Source organism: Xiphophorus hellerii, chromosome 21, assembly GCF_003331165.1.
Source record: "Xiphophorus hellerii strain 12219 chromosome 21, Xiphophorus_hellerii-4.1, whole genome shotgun sequence".
Taxonomy (NCBI): Eukaryota; Metazoa; Chordata; class Actinopteri; order Cyprinodontiformes; family Poeciliidae; genus Xiphophorus; species Xiphophorus hellerii.
The window spans coordinates 13,569,307-13,592,971 of NC_045692.1; the positions used below are offsets into that span (position 1 = coordinate 13,569,307).

General features: G+C 38.3%; 2 protein-coding genes across 3 annotated transcripts; both read right to left on the bottom strand.

Moving 5' to 3' along the window:
• Positions 1-730: 730 nt before the first annotated feature.
• gramd1c (GRAM domain containing 1c) lies at positions 731-12,895 on the bottom strand. Its single transcript, XM_032551220.1, has 18 exons — positions 12,769-12,895; positions 11,395-11,503; positions 10,998-11,121; positions 10,660-10,760; positions 9,367-9,462; positions 9,197-9,277; positions 7,338-7,456; positions 6,401-6,563; positions 6,165-6,321; positions 5,932-6,075; positions 5,729-5,847; positions 5,501-5,643; positions 5,317-5,420; positions 3,844-4,008; positions 3,430-3,496; positions 3,109-3,228; positions 2,703-2,808; positions 731-1,744 (listed from the first exon to the last, which is right to left on the bottom strand). Exons 2-18 carry the CDS (start codon positions 11,488-11,490, stop codon positions 1,676-1,678), a joined length of 1,974 nt encoding a protein of 657 aa, XP_032407111.1. The 5' UTR covers positions 11,491-11,503; positions 12,769-12,895; the 3' UTR covers positions 731-1,675.
• Positions 12,896-13,333: 438 nt separating this feature from the next.
• Positions 13,334-23,333, bottom strand: atp6v1ab (ATPase H+ transporting V1 subunit Ab). 2 transcript variants are annotated; one of them, XM_032551221.1, is made up of 15 exons: positions 23,175-23,333; positions 20,453-20,558; positions 19,952-20,080; positions 19,277-19,491; positions 19,066-19,203; positions 18,836-18,987; positions 18,591-18,753; positions 18,394-18,502; positions 17,853-17,975; positions 17,148-17,262; positions 15,778-15,841; positions 15,475-15,678; positions 15,288-15,382; positions 15,022-15,193; positions 13,334-13,998 (listed from the first exon to the last, which is right to left on the bottom strand). In XM_032551221.1, exons 2-15 carry the CDS (start codon positions 20,532-20,534, stop codon positions 13,906-13,908), a joined length of 1,854 nt encoding a protein of 617 aa, XP_032407112.1. In that variant the 5' UTR covers positions 20,535-20,558; positions 23,175-23,333; the 3' UTR covers positions 13,334-13,905. The 2 variants fall into 2 exon arrangements, with proteins under 2 accessions (XP_032407112.1, XP_032407114.1); XM_032551223.1 differs by lacking the exon at positions 23,175-23,333 and adding an exon at positions 20,896-21,069.
• Positions 23,334-23,665: the final 332 nt, after the last annotated feature.

Genomic DNA, 23,665 nt, shown 5'->3' on the forward strand with positions numbered 1-23,665 from the left:
TATCATGCATCAATAAGGTTGGACTTGCGGCTTCATACTGTAGTAGCATACTATAATGTTATCTGCAAAGTAAGGGTAAAAATTATTTAGATTCCCCTTTTAGACCTTTGACTTCACCTAAACTGTCAGTTAAAAATACCAGTCATCCAAACGCATTTTGCTGCCATCTATTGCCTGAAACAGCCAAAACAATGTGCTATTAAAAAAAAAAAAAAAAAAAAAAAACTCTACTTAATTTAGACTATAACCATTTTCTTTCACAATTGTAATAAATTAAGGCAATGGGCTAAAGTCAGCCAAAAATATAGATTTGTGACAATCTCAGCTAAGAAGTTAAGCTAAAAAGCTTCTGTTTAAAGAATGTAATAAAAATAAACATGCTTATGCAGTCCATCTAAAAAAATTTGGCATCATCTGTTCTTTTAGTAATAAATGCACTTTTACTCATGTTTGTAACTCCCCTTCATGATGATGAACAATATTCAGATAAGCCTCAATACACATTCTAGTAAGGATAATACATTTAACTGGGTAATGGGAATATGCTGTAATGCAATCCTACTGTAGATGCCTTATTGTATTGTATTGTGTTTAGTCCTTTTGTGTTCAGTCAAAGGGACTAAACACAAGGAGCAATATGTACTTTAGCCAAGAGGACGCAGGCTTCTGGTCAATAATTAAAGACCAAGCTGTGTGTTGGTTCTGTGAAATGGAGAAAAAAAAAAAAAGGTTCAGTTTCATTGAATCATTTATTCGTTCCCATTTCAAGAACAATATGAAGTCCACCTAGCATTCAAGAATACCACAGAGTCCAAACTATAAGTCCTTCAATCAGCTTGATTTCACTTTGAACACTTAACATCTGCAGTGATAAATATATACAAAAACAGAGGGAAAAAAATCATTTTAATGTAAAAAGCACAGATGGTTTAATATAAATACAGGCTGTGAAAGAGCAGAATGAAACTGCTGTTCCTTTAACATTCAGGATAAAAACATTGTAAACAATAAACCTGGCTCAACTGTATTGTGCTTCAACAACTGATTTAAAAAATAAAAAAAAAGAAAATATTTTTCCTTTACACTTAAAAATCAAAACAAAGAAAATAAATCTAAATTATACACAGTGACATTGGCCCTGAAATATAAATTAAATGTATACAATAAACCAAACACCTGAGCCAAACCTTTAATTTACATGATTTATGTTTGCTAAAATTAAAATAAAACCTTCAGGTTTAAGTCACAACAGTTTTATTTCAGTTAAAGATTCAGAGATATTCACAAGACTTGTGCAAAAATTAAAATTCTTAAATAGTAATGCATGTACCAACACTAAAAACAAAAGTAAAATAAATATTTACACTAGTGGTACATCTCTGGGTAAAATGGAGGAATAATATGCCACTGCTTTAAAAACGGAGAACCCTGAAGAAGTTTGCACCTGCTGCACAATCTTTCCCTCAATAGCAGCTCAGTTTAAAAATAAAAATAAAAATCATCCTGGCTTGTAACTCTGGCAACACATGGTATGTCTGGAGTCTGGGGACGCCAGTGGAGCAACAAAGCTTTGGATACCAGGCCTCCTCTGAGGGAGTCTGCTGCAGCAGTCTGTTGCTCTTTTAGCACAGATGTGAACGCAGCTTCTTTAAGTGCAGTTGGGACGAGGATAAGGTCACTGCTGAGTTGCTGTTTGATTGGCCATAGCAAAATTCTGCTGGAGCACAACTAGAGAGGTACGGAGCTGTGGAGGAAAACATACGACTAAGTTTGTGTAGAAGGTGCTTTTTGTTTTAAAATCTATATAGAGACAAGTAGATATACATAGAAACAGGAAAGCCAGTTGTTTGAGATGGGAAGATGGACCAAAGTACAAAGCAATTCTAAGAAAACAATTGCAAAAGACTTGAGATTGACACCAAGATTTCCTTAGAGGCAGAACAAAACTAAACATACAGCCTGAACTACATTGGTTCAGATCAGGATCAGCAACTTTTTCCAATTCAAAAATTTAGTCTTTGTTGCTACAAAATAAAATTTGGCACATTTTTTTTTTTTTTAGAATATGCACTAAATTAAATCTTACTTTGAGAGCCAGGGGAGTTAATCTAAAAATATATATATTTTTACAAAGGGAAAATATATTATTTTGAAATATAAAGCACAAAATTCTTTGAAGCTATAACTCATTAAAATTACTTCTAAAAACCTTATACTACTGGTTTCCTTCTGTTGTTGATATTCTATGCTGATGTTGTAAAACTGCTAAAACCACAACATCATATTCCCTTTAAAATTAAAAACCATTTCTTACTTTGTTTTGTAAGAGTCACAATGGAGGGGCCAAAATGGCTCTGGAGCATATTTATCTACTAGAATGGCCTAGTCCAACTCTAGACCTAAATATAATTCAGAATCTGTTGCAAGATTTGAAAATAGAGGTTTACAAAGATTCCCAATTTAATCCGACTGATCTTAAGGTCGAAGAAAAATGCAAAAAAAGAAAAATAAAATGCCTTGGCTACTTTAGATTTGTTACCAACTACTGTGATTTCTGCACAACATTTTCCATTTAAAAACAAAAAGAAAACCTTTACATTATTTCACTTTCAATTACAGTAAACTCTATGTCAGTCTACCACCCAACAACCCAATGCAATTTGTGATTAGTTTGTGTTACACATTAGCAGTTCATATCTTACTTGTTCTAGAAGAAGAATGGAGTCCTGCAGGACAGTTTTTAGCAGCTGCATGTCCTCAATTGTCCTGAATCCTGGCAATGGCTTGGGACCATACTGTGGTCCAAAGCTGTCAGAAAGAGACCATTATTTTCCTGCATGCAATAATACGATGCACTTACTGAGTGCAAACTCAACAGCATGTAACTTTAGACGAGAGCTGATGCAACACCTCTTGTACAACCATATTCACTGAGACAGCATCTACATAGACTTAATGCAGGGAACTGAGGTGAGCTGCTTATGCAGAAAAATAATCTGATGTTTTCCTGCATAAGCATCACCTTCACAAACACTTTTCAGATTTAGTCAACTACCAATTGTCCCATTATCTACAGAAATATGTTGATTAAAAGACAGGTTATCCAACCTGGTTTCCATTCGCTCCCTGAGCCGATGCTTTGTCGTGAGGTACATGCGGTGAGCCACGTCTTCCATGGCCCACAGCTTGAAAAACAAGCCCAGATTGACTACCATCAGGATCAGCAGACTGAAACCAGGAGGAAACACAGTTTATGTCACAAGAACAAAAGACAGTGGTATCAGATGATCGACGCAGACACAAAAGGTTGCGACATTCGCAGGTTTGACAGGAAATGACTTTGAATGCTTGAGCTGGGAAAAAAAACATCCTCATAAACAAAATAGAAAAATCACAATATTCAGTTCCCTCTTTAGTTTATCAACTTACATTACACTCATGCTAAGAACTATTGCAGTAGTGCTCCATCTCTGTGGGCCTGTGGTATCCATGGGGCCTGAAACAACACAAGATTTAAATAGGCTTAATCTTTTTTAGCATACAGACATAAGCAGAATTTTAAATTAATAAGAAAACTTTGCACTGGGTTAATGTAACAGGATATGCTCTAATAGGGACAGGAAATGTTTTGTAACAGAACCGTGAGATAAATGTTGCCCCATTCTTCAGCTACAATGATGCAATGTCTTAAATTTTTTTTCAAATCATCTTCCCACGTCAGCAACTGTATGTAAATGGCATCAATTTGCCACCAACTTTTTCATGCAAAACACTACCTGGTTATACCAGCCTAAATGGTAAAAGAAGTATGGTTAGGTATGTCTTTAAGAAATAGTTCAGTACCCATGTTTCCATCTCTGTCGTCAGGATCCCGCACTGACTGCTTGCCGGGCTTTCCATGATCCAGTAGCGTCCGGCTGAACGTTCGCCTCCTCCTGCGGAGCCCAGCTTTTCCAGACTCTCCAACTGCTTGGTTCATCTCTGCCTCCTCTTCCAGCAGTTCAGCTTCTATATCACCACGAAGAATATATAGAAAAGGAAAGTTGGGTTAAGAAGTTATTTATTTAAAAATAACAACCACCTTGCTACCCACTACATTGTGAGCTAGTTTCTTGTTCAAGTGTTTTGCAGACAGCAGTCAAAATTCCTGTTAAACTACATTGGATGACAACTATCCACAGATTCATGAAGTTTTATCTGCAACCATTTTGAAACAAAAAGTTGATACAGTATTGTTTTTTCATACCATAAATAATGGTATGAAAGTTTTCCTGAGCAGAGAACAATTTACCCTCAGTATTAATGCAATATTAGTTTTTTATGTTCATAATCATTAGCTTCATCCATCTTTTGAATGGATTTATGACAACATTATACACTTTTTCACACTACAACAACAAACTTCATATAAGAATTCTATGACAAAGAGCAAAACAAAGAGGCACATTACTGAAATGTAATACAAATTGTGTCATGCATTAGTCATCCACATCAACTCGGATATGCGGGGGGAAAGCAGAGCAACAAACTGCCTAGAAGTTAATCAATAAGTAAGTAGCTGTAAATAATAGGGGACACACAGTAAACATGAAACAACGAATGAAAGGAATAAAACCTATTACAGGCAACAACCGTCTTCAGACTGGGGCAGGACATCAGCAGTAAATATAGAGCAAGGGTTGCAAATCAAAATGTATTTGTGTGTCAAAATGGTTAAATCAAAGTCCAGATCCAAATCTAAATGAAAAATAATGAAGACCGTCATTATTTTTTCCAATCTGAATCAGCTTGTGTAACTGAACACAAGAATTTTCAGAAAAAAACATCCTCTGTTGACAATTATGTACAGCTTTGTGTTGTTCTTAGGCTATTTTGCAACAAAATTACCAAAAAAAAGTCTGCATGTGAAAACCATGCATCTCTCCTGCACCCCCATTGATAGTCACACTATTTTGTGTTTATCTATTGCACAAAAACATTTATAGCTGAGATTGCACAGTGTTGTTCTTATTGCCAGATCGTTTTTAATTCTCCATAGCGATATGACTAATTCACACACAATAAATGATAATGAAGGTTTGCCGTTCCAGCTTTGTGTGACGTGCATTCAGAGCAGCTGATAAGAGTGACTGCAATATCGGCCCTCATATTCTTTGCCCTTCCTGCAGATACAGCAGTAATATGATTCAGTAGTGCTATATGTGTGCTGGAAGAAACTGTTCATATCAGATAAAACATACAATAAATCAAGGAGTGAGAATGAAAAGTAAAAAGGACAAGCCCTTTCTGCCTTTGGACTGTCCCAGAAACACTCACCCAGTTGTCTAAAATAGTCTTCAATGCCACTCCAGGAGTTTTTTGTAATGAAGGTTTTGATTAGACCAAATGTTGGTTTGCTGTACTTCACATCAGAGTACACCCTAACAAAACAAAATTGAGACTTTTAGTTCAAATCCATTCACATTTAAATAAATAGTCTGCACATCAATTAATTCATCACCTTAGTCGACACTTCCGTTTGGAGACTCGTATGATGTAGTAGCGATTCTGTGTGTAGAAGTGATCATGGTAGGGGACGTCATGAGTGTGCACCACAGCATCCACCTGGTAATACTGACCCTCCCTGGATTCTTTGGACAGAGTCTGACGAGGTAAATGAAGCTCAAATTAGCCAAACAAAAAACATGTTTACACATCTAGTCAACCATTCACACGGACAGAACCACACCTGGTACTCTGTAGCGGTGGAGAACTTCCCAATAAGGGGGTTATTGATGGTTATAGTGTAGTTCATGACCCGCTTGTCATTTCCTGAGTCATCCTTCTGCCAAGCAGTAGAGCTCGCATCTGAAGACACAAAAAGGGGAAATCTTTATTAAAAAGCTTCCATGAATATGTTTTAATATGGGAGAAATCGATGTAAGGTCCTACTCGTTATCCTGCGGATTTCCATAAACCTTTGAGTGAAGCTGGAGTCTGTGAAGAGCAGCGCAAACATTTTGCTTGCGCTCATGTGGAAAACCTTGTTGAGGTACAGTCGCCCAGGTTCCTCGGACTTGTCCATTCGATCCTCCACTGGTGGAAGCAAACACGAGCGCAATGTAATTAACAAAAATAAGTAAATCAACCAAGAGAAACAATCTGCGTCCCCATTCTCCTCTTACCTTCTTCATTGGTTTCCGAGCCGCTTTGCTCCAACAAGTTCTCGTTGGCGTTGAGGTCGAGGGACTGAGTGGAACGCTTGGAGAGCCTTTCTGCAAGGTGTCGCTCCAATGGAAGAGTCGGAGTTCGGTGTAGGGACGGGGTGTTAAGAGACTCATCCTGCAGGAAATTAATAGCATTCTAAGAAGATAATTTGAGCGAAGAAAATATTTTGTAATGTAGGAAAAGAAGATGATACCGTGTTGGTTGTCCTTGGTGAGCTGATGGGTGAAGGCATCTCCTCTCCTTGAGGTGTGGAGCTCTGCAACGGAACATGCTCCACCACTGGGAGACGGAGGCTGTTGGGCCGCTCCAGTCTCCCAAGACCTTCATCAACGCCACCGCTGAACTTCTGCTGCAGGCTAAAAAAAACAAGCAAAACCAAAAAAAGCAGATTAAAGCTGGCACCAAACTTTTCTGTAGAATCAACCTTCCTTTTTAGAACACGCTGCCATGGTCTTGTTTTCTATTTTTCTTTTTATTGCCATTCCCTTGTAAATTGTCAATTAATAAAGATAAAATCTATGCCTTCCCCAAAGAAAGTTCATGCTCTTATTTGCCTCTTGTGACATCTTGTAAGGCATAATTCGAATCAGCGATATAGGTCTTCATCTTCTTTTCCCTCTTTGCAATCAAACGGTTGCTGGTTATTTTGCTCCTTCGCCCTTTACGAGATAAATTCAGAGTAATATACACATTCGTACCAGTTAAATTTTTGAAGGCAATTACCACCATCTCCACCGTTTTTCTTCAGCTTTGCCATGATGAGTCAAACTCGGTCTTAAACATACGGTGCTAAACCCCGAACTACTGAGATGAAACTTGAATGCTTCCGAGTCCTGAAATCAGTGAAAGGTCACTGTAATATTAAGAAAATCAGTTGGGATTGGTTGATTATTTTGCCTCTTGTGATGTCATTACCCAAACATGCACAATGCAGGTTTATATTTTTCATGCTTTTTAAAAAAAAATTATTTTAAATTTTTAAGGGAGTTATTTTGAAATCTATACCCCAAACTGCGTATTAAAGGTCATTGTTTGTTGGTCAACCAAAGAAAGAATGAAACCCTGAGGTATCTTTAAAGTCAGGGGGGAAAAAAACACGTTCAAGGTCCCAAGGGCTGAGGGAAAGTTACCTGGTCTGCCCAGTTGATTCTATCAACACCTGTAAACTCTCCATCTCCTCATTGTTCAGGCCCAGATCATAGCCATAGTGCTGTTTGATCATCTGCCACAGCTCAGGGCACGTCAAAGTCTAAAATAAAGATAAATAAACATCAATTAGAAGTATGCAGAGGTCTCCTCCTGCATTCTCTTGGTACCAGAAGGGGAACACAAAAACAAGCAATTATGCAGAGGGTGTATAGCCTGGAGAACTCCATAAGGAATAATTTAGTCTCATCTCCATGGGTGACAACCTACAAATACAATCATCGTCAACTAGGTCAGTCAGGTTGCATTACTGTGTTCTCACTGCAAAAGAAGTTCAGATTACCTAATATCTATTGGGGGGGAAAAGCCAAAAACAAACTTCAAACGTGAGGAGCTAGAAATAGAGACGCATATCTGCTCATTCAGCCTATTAAATGAAAAATAATTCCTTTATTTTAGCGTCGGCGTTAAAAACAAAGTTTCAGTAAACCGGTTCCTCGGGGTTCTCCTACCTGTCAGAGGACATATCCCCCTGCGCGCTTCAACCGGGTTCTGAATGGCTCATACGCCGTGTGACCTGAACGCACCACCGCGCATTAAGGAAGTCCGTAAAGACGCGCCGCCCAAACACCAGTTAGATATTTAATAGAAACCCTCCTCTTCTGCGCAGAGAGAGAAACCGAGAACCGAGCAGCAAGTCATTGCCGTCGAGCCGCGGCGAAGTCCGTTTAGTCACAGGCAGCTTGACGATACAAATCTCTTGGCCACACCCAGATGGGGTCAATGAACTCAAGTTTTACACAGGTGTTTACCTGATTGCAGTCCCCATACTGTGAGAGGGGAACCGTTCAGGGAAAAAAAGGGCTGCAGCAGCAGAGATCAAATTAAAGGGCTGAAGTTCACTCTGACTGAAAGTTGATCATAATAATATACCAAAGGAGGTCACCCTAATGCAAAATGCCTTCTCTGTGATGCTTGTACTTGCTGTTTATTCACAGCCATGATGCGCCTAATAAAATTAGGCACCCTTATCAGTTACTTCCGCCATATTTTATTAATTATTTTTAGATCCCAACATTTTGTTGACAGTTTAGTTTTGATTCTGACTGACACTTTCATGGAGCCCTATAATTGCATTTTGCATTTTATTTTTTGGAATCTCAACAGTAGGTTGAGACTTGTAATAAAAAGGACGTTGGGTTTCTTTAAAAAAAAAAAAAAAAATCAGTTTTATTTTTCAATGTATTCTTGTATAAAAATTTAAAAAAAATCTCGTATTTACTCTAATATCCCCAAATAGAAAACAGATCTGATTCAAGGGCTCAGAGTTTCACGTTTCTATGTGCTCCCATCTATCACACTTTAAGTTTCTACCTGACTCCACCTCTTAAAAGTACTTTAGCTAACATGCTACAGCATTTTTTTGTACAAATTGTGGTTTTTGAAGTGCAGAAATAAACATGTCTGTTTTGGGGGAATGAGATAGGCCTGCTTTCCCATGTTACTTTAATCAATAACTGAGCCAAAGGTGAAAGCCTAGATCCTGTGGTTCCATTTTGAACTATATTCATGACTTCAATGAGTAAACTTCAAACCTTACCCCAACCTGTAGAACAGTAAACAAAAACTCAGTCTGTTGAACTAGTGCCAAAACCTTGCAGTTCTTCACTGATGACGTCAGTCAGTGTCTGTCTGTGGGATTTCTGTATCTGCGTTTAGATATTTGCTTTATAACTGGACACACTGGTCCTCAGGAAGGAGATTAGATGGTAGAAAATTGACTGCAAATGAGTAGCAGTCATTCCTCCTATTGGAGCCTGACTGCTCCACTGAAGAGTCTTACCTTGTCTAGCAGAGTGTTCTGCCATATGCGGAAAACACTCAGGTAGCTTTTCTCTCTTGCCGAGAAGGAAGCGAAGAAATACTGTGGATGAATGACGAATATATTTAGGATTATGTACTTTTCTTTTATATAAAGAAAGTCTTAATCAGGTCTCTTTTTGCTCAAAATACCTTCTCGGTATGTGTGCAGATCTGGATGGCGTTGGGGATCAGTCGAGCCGTTTTCTCTCTGGACATTGTGGTTATATCTTTGAGAGACAGTGTAATCTGTAAATACATTTTAAACAAATAAATAAACCAGTGAGTGCTTTGATAAGTGAAGAGTAACTTCACCCATTTTAGTGCAACTGATGCATACCATCATTTCTTGCTGGAATCACCACTCTCTCAGTCTGATCAAAAACCTATTTTATTTACCAAGAGGAAACATTGGCTTTGTACAAATATATCTTAAAATATGTAAACCAAAAATAATATTTCTTATTTTCAAGGTGTGTTTTATATAAACCAGAATGTTCTACAAAAAAACCCAAAAATATTTATCTGCCTTGTTCCGCTTTTATTTGCCATGTATAAAATCAAATTATTCTATAACCATTTCCTGAATCTAGGGTGTTAGGGTAATGTGGATTGTAACAAACAGCTGATCAGATTAACACAAGCAAATATAGGTACAGGTGACCTTTGACCCAAATAAGATGGTACAACAGACAGAAGGAATAAAAAAAAAAAGCCTACATGACACAATAATACCCATTTGGTTATTTTCATGGAACTGAAACAGAGACATGCCCCAATCTGAGTGTTACTGTAAGCGCTTTATAATTTGAAGATCAAAGCTGATTTACATTGCAACCAACTCAACCATAGCAACTTTGATTCAGACTTAGAAGCATGCAGCCAGCACCCGGCCCCGTCAAAATTTCTTCTGAATTTTCCTATATTTTAAGACTTTTCAACTAATGAATAAAATTGCTTGTCCAATGTTCGATTTGACCCTAGAAGTCAAATTAAAACAACTGCAATTCCAAAACAACTTACTCATCACTGAGCAATTCCATAATTAGTCCACAGTAACCCTTAACATGGATTGACTCCATAATGCTTTCCTAAACTATTCAATATTTTCTCTCAATCTGGAACACTTCCACAAATTTTTGTTTAACTTTATCAGGTAAATCCTAATAAATAAACTAAAGTAGAACTTGTCTGTACTTACCGTTTTTTCATTTATCATAATTTAATTATTAATCCAATTTTAAAGAAACTAAACGGCTCTTTTTAATTAATTATGTTAGAGCGCAAGATGTTTTCCATTGTAATGGCTGTTTTTCACAGGTTTAAAAAAAGAAGAAGAATTTATTCGTAATTTTTTTATGGATAAGAATAGCAACATTGGGGATCATTGTTGAAAGTTAAGACTCATTTCCGGTTCCTCATCCTTTCCCCCCTCAGTCTCATTACCTTTGTACCACGAAACACATAGCTGTAGAAACAGATCCAGTTCTCTGAGAGGTAGAGGCGTCCCTGGAGGAGGATGTCCCGGTGGAGGGCGCAGGGATAGTCTGACGAGAAAACATAAAGCAGACACCCGGTACAGACAGATAAGAACACTTGAAGTTTTACTTTAAAACTTTCTGTTTAATCTCAGGAACTTATTTTAAGACATTGTGGAATAGGCAGCTCAAATATTTGCAAATATATCCAAAACTTGAGAACTAAAGCTTTTTCCCCACCAAATTTAGTCTCTAAATAACTAATGATTTTTAAAAAATAATTTTTTTTCTCCATCCTGAACTTACCTAAAATGAGTATTTCTGAGTCAGGAAGCTCCTTGAACAGCCTCTTAAACTCCTCCACCCTCTGTTTGTAGCTTGGCAGAGGAGACTGAGGCACAGCGAGACATGGACCCAGAGCATCGGAGCTCTGTTTCAGGAAGATTACAGGTTCATATAAATTTAAAACTCAAAGTTTCAGAACATTTCTTCTGCATCTGTGTCTGAAACAGATGATGCAGTTGAAAATAATGCAATACTGCATCTGAACCACTAGAGAGCAGTGAAAGATCTTCATTTTATGTGTAATATTGTTAGTTTATTCTTAGCAACCTTTGTCCTCATGACTAAAGTCTGAGGAAAATAATTTTGAAGACTTTCAGGTCTGTGCTCCAGGTTCTTGTTTGTTTTAAATGTTCCTTACATCTTCATCCGAGCTCAACTGGACGTCCAGCAGGGATCCCGTTTCATCCGTGATATCGTCACTGCCCACTCCTGACCGGTTGGAAAGCTGGTCCATCAGCTCTGCTGGGCTAATTACAACAGAAATATCCAGGTTTACACTTAAAGATGATAGAGTAATAAAATGGACAGCTACAAAAGTTGTCAAGAATAAACCATTCAATCAAGACATCTCAATGTTTCACATAAAACAGTGTAAAAGATTTTTAGTCTGAATGGTTCCTCTATACAACATTACTATAGTTATGAAATAAGTTTCCCCCTTTACTCTGGATTTTTCACCACTCGGTTGCCTTTATTAACAAAAACAAGACCACAATAATTTGGCTCTTTAGACAAGAATTTTAAATAATTATAATAATATTGAACTGACAAACTTTTTATATGGTGAAGGCAGCTTTGGTTTCAACTGGAGAACTGATTAAATTGCTGGCACAACTGAACATTGCAAAATAACTCAAGGTTTGTCAGGTTGCTCAGGTGTGAGCAGCTCTTTTCAGCCACAAATTGAGACCCGGCCTAAGTCGTAATTCTCCAAGAGACTATATCAAAATATTGTCCAGGATTTAGTGATTTTTACTTATTAAATTTATATATACTGTATATATCCATGTTTCCCTCAACTTATACACCTATTCAACATAAAGGGATCCTAACGCTCCATTAACTGCATGTACATTAAACCAATATAAACCTTATTAGGGTGCAAACAAATATATACTTTACATGATTCTTCTGTTTCCCCCCTTCTTATGCCACCCTGAGCAACTGCCCAACAAACCTCCCAGGGTTTAGGCCTTTATATTCATTTTATGTATGTAGATGACAGCTAATGAAAACCCAAAATTTAGTTTTTGAGAAAATTATGATACAAAATAATCCACTCAACTCTGCAATCTGAAGTGCCTGACCTTACGTTTTAATGAGAAACATTACAATTCGACTGATCAAAATAAGTTGGTCTTCAAAAGTGCAAAAGTAGTCAGAAAATCCAAATTTAAAAGTATAAGAGAAAAATCGTAATGCGACAGAGCTATTCAAAGAAGCCATAGAAGTAAGCATTATTGAAACAAAAACTGGTTTGTCTGGAGATCTATGCTTAGGATGGGTTTAATCCCGCTTCTGAATAAACAGCTACATCACCTTTCCACACCACAGCAAAGTTAAAACCACCAGATCCGAGTAAAAATACAAAGCAGCCGTTTTCTCCGATAAGAGCCATCATCAGCTGATCTGTAGGTATGTCAATCAGATAAAGTCGCCCGCTGTTCCCCTTCACCTCTACGTGTCCACGTGTGGGTTATCCAAGCCAGACCTGCAGCCATCGGTCACTTACCTAACACGGAGAGGACCCAGGGTTCCGGTTCTGTCTGGCCGAGGTTTAAAAAGTAGGTTTGTTTGGTTCTGAAACCTCTGAGGTTGAGCCAAATGTGCTCCTCCTCCCGCTTGCTGCTTCAGCAGGTGCGTCTCATCCAGCCGGGAGGGAAAAACGCCTTGTGGGAGTTGACGCCTCACTGATGACGCTTTAAATCAGCTGGTTAGAATCCAAACTTTTTATTAACTAGTCCTCTCGGAAAGCAGGGTGATTTCTATAACCAGGTGTTTGTGGTTTCGGAAATTATGCCCAATTTTAAGAGCAAATCAGAGTTGATTTAAGTGATTTCTTAAAATAATTTTTAAATTATAGACATCTGTGTTTGTATTTAAAAATCTAAACACTTGCAGTACACACCTTAAGTAATCCAATTTAATTATGAACAGAATCAGCTCTATGTTTAAGAAAAATGTCTTTGCTTTGCTGCTGCCATAGAGCTGATGTTCCAGTATTACAGTCATGCAGAAATACCAGTTTAACTGCATAGACACACACAATGAGGTTGAGCAAAACACTCGACACCTTGTTTTTTTTACCCCACAATGATTTAATTCTTTGAGAGTATTATGATTAAACAGTTGGACTTTCACGCAGCAAAGTACACAGCACTACACAGCCGGAAATACAACCATAAAACGTCAACAAAATAAAAAAAAAACAGCAGCAAAAACAACAGAAGAAATGCTGGCAATAAATAGACTGATCTTCTTAAATTTATATTCAATACTCTTCTGTACAGATGGTCTGAATTACAACACATGAACTGAAAAATCTTCAGGAAAAGCAACACAGCTACACAGAAATCGTGTAAATTAAAAAAGTAACGCACGCATATTTAACACATTCACATACACGCACTCACACACAGTCAGTGACCATGCAGAGGATCCAGAGTACGCCTGTATGAGGCGACAAATAATGAATACAGTACATCTTTCTCTTTTTCCCTCCACAATAAGTTTCACACACACACACGCACTCGCACGTTCACGCACAGAGGATCACAGGGGAAGCACACGATGTCTGGGAATACACGGAGGTGGAATGTGCTCAGCGGTGGAGGAGTAGAGATGGAAAGACTGGAAGGGCAGCGTGAGCCTATTCCTCCAACGTGCGGAAGGCGTTCTGCATGTCCTCCAGAAGCTGTGCGTACTCAGTCTTAATTTTGGCCTCGCCGTCCTTAACCGGGTCCTGCAAACACACACACACGCACACAGAAATCCAATCAAACAGTGAGAATTAGGTCTCCAATAAATCTCACATCTAGTAGCTACAAACTCTTAGCATTTTACATTCACTTTAAAATGAAAAACCTCGAACGTAAGGCTGGATGATAAATTGATTTAATTAAATTTTTGGTTTTTGATTTGTTAATTTTTGGAAATCTAGATTTGTTTTTCACCAATGCAGTCCTTGGGTTTCCATAGTTCAGAGTGATGTCACCACAGTCAATGCCAACCATCTTGTTTGACAAGCATGTTTTACAGCTTCTATTTATCTGGACTTTGAATTCAGGCCAACTCTTCGATGCAGTATTAGACCCAAATTAGATTTTTATTACAAAGTCAAAATATTAAAATATTACAAGAATACAGTTGTAATATTAGAAGGATTTTTTATTTTTATGAGACACGAAAAATAAAAAATAAAGAGGAATGTTGGTATAAGTTTTATAGATAATACTTAATCTTTTCACACATGAGCATATTATCAGTAAGAGGAGGATTTTTTAATGATCACGCAAAAAACGGTATCTATTTCAAAGAAAGAGCAACATGAACTGACATGGTCACGTCAAATTCTGATAACTATCAAACTATTTTTCTCATTAAAACAAATTCCTTCTAGTAATTTTAAGATGCGTTTTTTTTCCGGGTAAAATTACATATTTATTTTGCTGATACTCTGACCATATTCTCCTTAAAACAAACATTCTCGTAGCCCAGCCATAATACTCTGTAATTCATCTCACAGACTGAAAGACTGAAGAAAAACCCATTTTTTTAAAAATATTTTTTGTCATTTGTAATTTCTTTTTTTAGAAAAATAAACAAAACAAAACCAAATCTATTACATTCAGAAATTGGATCCAGTATAAAAAAAAAATTAAAAAATCAGAGATTTTTTGTTTAAGCCTCATCGTCCAGCTCTATTCGAACATTCACTTTAAATTTATGCAAGACCCATAAACCTTCACAGCCCCCCCAAATTCACCTTGAACTTCATGGAGCTAATCCTGTAGAGGATTTCTCCCATGTGCTCTCTGATCATGGCCCAGGTGATCTTGTTGTCGCTCTGGGCTGTGGTCTCCACCGCATGCCGGGCCATGTCATAAAAAGCTATCGTGTTGGACAGAATGCCCACCGTCTTGTAGAAGGGGCAGAACCTGCGGAAGTAAATTATTCAGTAACTATAATGGTTCTTTTAGAGTGTGATAGAGGCAGTGCTAAGTAGACAATGCCCCCATGGTAGCGTTTTACCTGTCATATGGGGTGTAACCGTTCTGCTGCAGGAAGTCATCTTTAAGCAGTTTGGCCACTTCTAGAGTGATTTTGTCGGTTTCTGCCAATGAAGCCTATCAAAAGGGAATTCATCTTTAATTCATAGTGAACGGCACATGATTTAGGTGCTTCGACGAGCAAAAGCAGAATATATTTTGTGACTTACCTTTCCGACAAGCTGCACAATCTCGGCCAGGTCTTCTTCCTCCTGCAGGATCTCCTTTGCTTTAGTACGCAGCGGAACGAACTCTGGGAAGTGCTTGTCGTAATATTCGTCCAGAGCGCGAGTGTATTTACTGTAGCTGATCAGCCAGTTGACGGAGGGGAAGTGCTTCCTCTGAGCCAGCTTCTTATCCAGACCCCAGAACACCTGAGGAGGGGATGACCCACGTACTTGGTGAAGCATCTACCACTGATAGAATGGGTGTGTTTGAGAAGAGGACAGATGAATGAGAGTATAACTGCTTACCTGCACAATACCAAGCGTGGCTGAAGTAACGGGATCAGAGAAGTCGCCACCAGGAGGTGATACACTGAGAACAGAGCAAACGATTTATTAAACTACTATCATCCACAACAAATAGGAATGATTTTCCATACTTTCCCATACAGTCATCTACTTCTCAGAATTTCCAGCATTTTATGTTAATTTCAAAGTTTAAAAACCTTCCACTGATCATGGAAGGTCTAAAAGGAAACCTTCCATGATGAAAAGAAAAAGAAATAATGACAAGTGTTGAACTATATAAGGATTGGAAGGATACAAGAAAACAAAGGATGCAGGCTATAAGGAAATTAGAAAGGACACAAGGAAGAAGAAAGGAAGGGAGTAAAGATTGGAAAGAATTTCAGAAGGAAGGAAACAAGGAATGAGATTGGAGATAAAAATAAGAAAAAATGGACATGAGATCAGACACGGAGAAGGATACACACAAAAAAGGAAAGATGGATAGAAGAATGAATAGAAATAGAAAAAGCATAACAAAAGAAGAAAGGAAGGAAAGAAAATACAGGACTAAATAAGGAAATAAGAACAGAAAAATTGGAACAAGTAAAGACATGAGGATGGATGGAGTCAACAGTCAACAAAGGACAAAATGAATGAAGGAAAAACACAAGGAATAAAAAGTAACAAAGGATACAAAAAAGAGAAGTAATAAGGACAAAAATTGAAGGACAGAAGAAGGAAAAATGTACACAATGGAAAAAGATGCAAGGATGAGCAAAAGGAACGAATGGAGACAGAACACAAAGAAAGAAGAAAGGATAATAGAGAGATGCAAGACAAAAAAACGATGAAAATACAAAAGAAAAGGAGGTAAGATTACAGCAAAGTCTGAAAAGAACAAAAAAGGAATAATGGCATAAGAAAATAGGGACGAAGGAAGCAGGACATAAGAAAAGTAGGAAGAATACCAGGAAAGGAGGTAGGACTCAAGGACAGAAATAAAAGGATGTGTGGAAAGAAGGACAAATAGGCAAAAAGTTAGGAACAGAGATAAGCCATCAGGAAGATGATGGATATAAGTAAGAAAGACAATAAGAGTGAAAGAAGAAAGAACACAAGATACAGGGAAAAGAATGAAAGCAAGGGCATGAGAGAGTGATGACTGACAGAAATTAAAAAAGAAGGGAAGAAAGGCCAGGAATAAGGCAGAACAGAGTAGATTAGAACAGAGTGGGGAATAATGTCCAGGATGGGGAATAATGTGTGGAAATAGAAATATATATTTTGCATTTATATCCACAGACCTGAAAAATACTTTCATTTCAATTCCATACTTTTGCAGACTGTGTAGTAAACTTTGTCTCCCTCTAGTGACGGAAAGTTGTACTCACGCTCCAACAATACTGACGCTGCCCTCCCTCTCAGGGTTGCCCAGACACTTTACCCTTCCTGCACGCTCGTAGAAGGAGGCGAGTCGGGCGCCCAGGTAGGCCGGATATCCACTGTCTGAGGGTAGAAACACAGGTTACACCTGCATGCTGAGAGTTGTCCTACTTTTCTTCGATTCAGCTTCGAATACTGAAATGAAACGGTGCAATGCTCCACTCTTTGCTTAATCTAACAAACTATTCATAAATCAAAAGCAAAAAGTGTGAGGAGTAAACTCCGTAAACAGACCAAAAGTGCAGCAGCTGCTGCTGATAAATTTACATGGCAGACTCTTTAGGGAAATATCCACCACATGCTTCATTTGAGAAGTTTAATATGAGGAAGTGAAAACTAGAATTTCATAATTTCATTGACAGAGGTCTATTTCACAGTAAAAGATTTTTAGCTGGTGCTTCTCATATTAAACACCACAACACATTGTGATAGAGGAAATGTTCCTTCCTTTAACAGAAACAAAATGCCAGAATTATGTCTTTTAGCAAAACTAAGCTAATCATTTGCATAGAAGGTGATTTTTAGTCCACCTTAGTCCAGAATGAACTCTGATGCTTTACACATTTGTGTTGCGTATGTTACACAATGTTTGCGTGGTATTTTGTGCCTAGCCACATTAATAGAGCAGAATTTTCCCTTGTCTCCAAACTTACCAGCAGGCATTTCTGCCAAACGTCCAGAAATCTCCCTAAGAGCTTCGGCCCAACGTGAGGTGGAGTCGGCCATCATGCTCACGTTGTATCCCATGTCCCTGAAGTACTCGGACAACGTGATTCCTACAGAAACAGATTTATTATGTGCGCAAAAGTAACAAAAACAACAAAAATAGTCAATGAGCAATTGCTCCCAGCGTTTAGGGTGCCTTGCAAAAATATTCAAACCTGTTGTTGCCATAATGCAGCCACAAACTTTAGTGTGTTTTAATGAGACCAACACAAACTAGTCGGTCTCATTAAAACCAACTGGTTTGGCAGTAATTTTAAAGTGGAACAAAACACTAGTTTTTAACTAGTATTGAAGTTAAATTTCTGCTGAGTTTCTTGATCTTTTTAAAGCCGTTTGTCCATTAATGGTCTCAACAACCTTTTTTTTGTGTCACTCTACCACATAAAGCAGTAAGACAATTCAAAGAGGTACAAATAATCTCGCGATGCACAGTATGGATTAGTGACGCAGTGTTGTTGTTGGCTTCACCTGTGTAGATGGAGGCCTCTCTGGCAGCGACAGGCATGTTGGAGGTGTTAGCCACCAGTGCTGTTCTCTTCATGATGCTCTCCGTCTTTCCATCCACCTCCATGGTTAGCTGATGATCAGACAATACTGTCAGTTGCATCGAGCATTAGGCTAACTTGCTTTCAAAAAGATATTTTGATAAAAACCCCTGGAATCACCTCGGGGAAGTCTCTCAGTACTTCTGACATCTCATTACCGCGCTCCCCGCAGCCTACATAGATGATGACGTCGCTGTTGGAGTACTTGGACAGTGACTGAGAGATGACGGTTTTTCCACAGCCAAAGGCTCCTGGGATGGCTGTGGTTCCTCCTTGCACACATCTTCATACAGGAAGAGAAGCCTTGGATTAAGAGAACATCTTCAAAACACCTTAAATCCTCTGAGAGAGGATGTGAAGCTTACGGGAAAAGGGCGTCCAGCACCCTCTGTCCAGTCAGCAGTGGGTGATTGGCAGGTAGCTTCTCTGTGACAGGCCTGACCTGTCTGACAGGCCACACCTGCACCATGGTAAACTTCTCCTTCACACCCTCAAACTCCAGCTCCATCACCACATCCTGATGGAAAGAGACAGAAAGTTAACCCAAAGCGAGGCCCAACGGACACTAGGTAAAGAGTTGATTTGCCGAACTTACAGAGATGTCATAGCTTCCAGGTGGAGCCACATAGGTGACAGTGCCTCTGTTCTTGGGAGGAAGCATGATTTTGTGCTTGATAAGAGAGTTCTCAAAGACCATGCCATAAATGTCTCCTCCTGTGATATGACTCCCAACCTGATGTTAAGAAAAGGGAAGATCGATACAGAACAGACACCTCATCTAAATGATCTCAAGACGAAAGTCATACTCGCAGGCTCTTGCTGGGAGAAAAATCCCACTTCAGGTCTCGGTTGAGGGCGCCGATGTTGACTCCTCTGGGGATGTAGATGCTCTGTGTGAGGTCATTGATGTCCTTTAAGGGTCGCTGGATACCATCAAAGATGGAGCCCATGATACCTGGACCCAACTCGACAGAGAGAGGCTTTCCTGTTCGCAGCACAGGGTCTCCCACCGACACGCCAGCTGAATTTACACTCAGAAAAACCCACCAATGGTAAGAATGAACAGTTGTGTCCAAAATAAACTCCTTGACACAGTCGCCCTACATTTATAAAGTGCAACCTTTTTGATATGGCATAAAAATAAAATCTCTCATTAGTTCGTATCAGATCCAATTTCAAAAATTTTTTTCTCGCTTTCTTTATCTTAAAAAAGAAAAGAAATTACGAAAAAAATATTTTTCAAAAAGTGTCTTTTATTTCAATATAAAAGAATTACATCTTAGCCTGTCCCTAATATTCTGTTGTTGAGTTAACATGAATTCAAAGTTCAAATAAATAGGAACTGTAAAACACGCTTGTCAAACAAAATGGCAGAATTGGGGGTGTTAATATCACTGTGAACAATGGAAACCCACAGAATGCATTGGTGAAAAACATCATAGTTTTCCAAAAATTAAATCATCAAACACCAACAAGGATACATGTCTCCTCGTAGACCTGGATGGTGGCCATGTCTCCCTCCAGCCTGATGATCTCCCCCACCAGCTCACTGTGACCCACACGAACCAACTCATACATGGCTGCTCCTGCCATGGCCGTGGCCGTCACCACTGACAAACGCAATTAAGAGAAAAATATTATCTTTAACTAAAAGAAATAATAAATTACGTCTTTGCATGAATGAAAATTTGTTTAAGTTGCATTAGATAGCATGCACATTGACAGTCTTACAGACCAAGCAAAAATAGTATTAATCAGACAACTGCCTCCACTCTGAGGATATGATAACTTTTGGTTTTGCTTTTAGCAAATGTGACTTTATAAGAAAGTGGCAGGAAGAAAGTAATAAAAAGTTTTCTCTCTGGAGAACACAAGAGATATTTAAGTTTTTTGGACTGCACTTAATAAAGGCTGCAACTCAAATGTGACTAAATCTTTGTTTATAAATGTATCTGTGTATATGTGAGCCCATGGCGGCCGACCTGGTCCAGAGACGCCATGAACATATCCAAACTGGCTCTCTCGCTCCTCATCCCTGATCTTGGGCAGCTTGGACATGTCCATCTTCACTGGTTAGTATCCTGAGTCCTGACCAGAATAGACAAGAAAAAAAACACATAAAAATGAATTACAAATCTATTGATTAAATTCATTCTGCCAAAACAAAACAGATGTTGACTGTCAAGAGAACTAAAGTAATAAAATCATCCATCATCTGAATGCACCATTCAAAACAGTACATATATTAAAATAAAGCTAATAACAGTCTCTTTTCACATTTGTGTCATTTCCAAAACTCCATAAACAACATTAATGGTTAAATCCTTTGCTGCACAAACTGTACAGCAAAGCAGCAGCAGCAGCAGCTCAAGCTGTCAGCAGTCGTGACAAACCCATCCCCCAATGCAGCCGACTCCACAGTTACCTTCAGATGTACAACAAACTAATGCATGAATTAGTCCGTCTCAGAGCAAGTAGACATTACAAGAAAGTGCAATTTTCTGCATCCAATGACTGCTGCTCTCCCTGTGTCCTTTTATGCCCTTCTTACTGATGTACACATCTATCTTCCTGCTTACGTCTGGCTGCTCCAACCATCTGGGTATGAGTAAAGCAGCGCCACCAAAAGGTCAGCGGAAGTACTGCAAGAATCAAACCAAAGAAGACACTCTGCTTCTTTGATTTCTAGTAGAAATAAACTGCACAACAAAATAAAAACTTAAATCCAAAGATGTTAATCAGCTAAATTTTATATTTGATCTAGCTTAAACTGAAACGGAGCCCATTAGCAGAGTCAATCTAAATGTGATGTTGAAAATATTTCTACCAGCATTCCATGACATACTGTACGGGAGAGCATCTGCTTAAATACAAAAAAAAAATGCAAACCTATAATATTAAATCATCTAATTTCTTCATTTATTTTTTCGACTGTATAACTGGTTTAGAGCACAAAAGAAGAGAAAACAAAACACATCAGCTAGGATTAACATATTCAAACAGAAGACTGACAAGGCAGCAGCTTAATGCATGTAGGCATCTTTATGAGCTCATGTAGCATCAGCATGAGATTTAAGTGACTGATAACAGCATAATTGTTGGTGCCAGGTGAGCTGGTCTAAGTATTTCAGAAACCGCTTTTCACACTAAACTATCTCTAGGGCTTCTGCAGAAAGGCATGCAATACAGAGATAAACAAATCAGTTGCATGACAGTTACTTCCAGCAAGATAATGTGTCATATCACAAAGCTGATTTATTGGACATGAAAATAATTTAACTGTATGGTCAGATTTTAAACAAGCAGAGCAACTTTGGGATGCGGTGGAATGGAAGATTTGGATTACTAACTAATGTGGAGGAATTGTGTGATGCTATCATGTCAATATGGACCAAAAATACAAAACATTTTCAGCAGTTCTGAAAGCAAAAAGGGATCAAATACGATACCAGCAAAGAATACCAAATAAATTGACCAGTGACTGTATACTTTAGTACATTTATATTGGTGCATTCAGGAAGACATGATACTCATTCCCATCAGAACCCTAAAGACACACTGTACAAATAAAGTCTTTCATGTACATCTGTTTTCCAGATCTACATTTAAAGTCTCTATTGAAGGACCTTTTGGACACATTTACATTACATGGTATATAGCCTTGTCACAAACCTTGTAATAAGCTTTTTATAGTGGCTGTCATTCAACTCACCAGTCTTTACAAATGAATTATAAATTCTGATAAAACAATACTGGTCAAACCATTTTCTCATAAACTTTAGCCATATGGTCTATGAAACAAGACTTCAACCTTCACTTGATCATATGATTTTGGCACATGACTGGCTTCCCACTCTCTTTTAAGGAAGTGGAAAATGAGCACAGTGTCAGACTAGGAAGTAAATTTTTTTTTAGCTGTGTGGAAACTCTGGAGAAGCCCTGCCACTTGACAACACTTGATCTACAAAAAATGATCATTATCCACAGTGAGTTGGATAATCAATAATTGTGAAAAGAGGAAAATGTCTCCTGTTGTCCAATTTTGTATATTTGGAAAAGGAGGCCCTCTTGTTAAAAAGGCAGACATAAAGTATAGATCGTATTTTCTGTCTCATATGCTGTAGGCAAGAGACAGGGCAAAAATAAGCTCATATTTGTATCATATATGCGTGATAGTCACGCAGAACATTTTAACATGGTGATGTTACCTGCAAAACCCTGTAACATAGCTAACTCCGATGATCCATTATTTCATTTTATCAAACCAGACTGCTGTGTAAACAGTGGAGATGTTAATGCTTAGAAAACTCCAGTGTCAAGCTGATGCTTTATATCGAGTTTAGATTTGAGCTTTGAATCTGAATTCAGGGATGTCGGACAGGTTTCCTCGAAATGACTGTCTATATTTATTTGCACTGCGGAAAGCGGATATAACCCAGTCGTAAAATCAAACATAAGAATATCTCTGAATTGAACTTGGTTCGTTACATTAAAACCAATGTTAACTAGAATGTAACTATAATTTAGTATCATACTAAATAGCAAGCCGCCTCTGTCGGCCTGGTTCAGAAAAACTGCTGCCTCTATCGTTTTGTCGCTACAGCAAAGCTAAGCGGTTTCATTTCAACACCCGAGCACAACAAACCTTATTTGTTGCAAATAACAAAACCACTGAACCCAGTACAAATATATAGATTTTGTTACCGTCTGATCGTGAAGTGGTCGTTAAAGGTCTTGCCTCGAAGGAAAAAAGCTGGCTACTGCGGTGCGTGACGGCAGGCTGGGTGTCAGCTGACTTCATTCACTCGCCTTTTAGTTTTTTTTAACTGCAAGGCCCTGGTAACTACCGCCATTTTGGATCCACCCCCGTACAAGTGATGGGAATTACGTATCTCTTTTGAGATCCAGATTATTTGGTTCAATTTACTAATAAGGCCGAATATTTTGGTATCTACGTGCTTTTTCATTCACTAATACTTTTAGATGCTATGATTGAATAAGTTTTTATCTTTTATTTGTATTTTTTTTACACAAAAAACATATATTATTGAGAGAAAACCCCAATTCCTTAGACGGGAGCTGGCTACAATTGTTCATTTTATGAGCTGTAACACCAAGCCGGATCGGCCATGAACGGCACAGAGCCAAAGCTCTTCAAACCGTGAGTGACTGTGGAAGTTCATTTCAGCACAACA

Coding starts and splice junctions, on each gene's coding strand:
- gramd1c (XM_032551220.1), bottom strand. CDS start 11,490: ATGGACCAGCTTTCCAACCGGTCAGGAGTGGGCAGTGACGATATCACG. Junction 6,076..6,164: donor CTCGGAAACCAATGAAGAAG/GTAAGAGGAGAA, acceptor TGCTTCCACCAG/TGGAGGATCGAATGGACAAG. Junction 4,009..5,316: donor AGACTATTTTAGACAACTGG/GTGAGTGTTTCT, acceptor GTGGTGATATAG/AAGCTGAACTGCTGGAAGAG.
- atp6v1ab (XM_032551221.1), bottom strand. CDS start 20,534: ATGGACATGTCCAAGCTGCCCAAGATCAGGGATGAGGAGCGAGAGAGC. Junction 19,204..19,276: donor CTCCCAGCAAGAGCCTGCGA/GTATGACTTTCG, acceptor TCTTAACATCAG/GTTGGGAGTCATATCACAGG. Junction 15,383..15,474: donor TTGTGCAGCTTGTCGGAAAG/GTAAGTCACAAA, acceptor CCCTTTTGATAG/GCTTCATTGGCAGAAACCGA.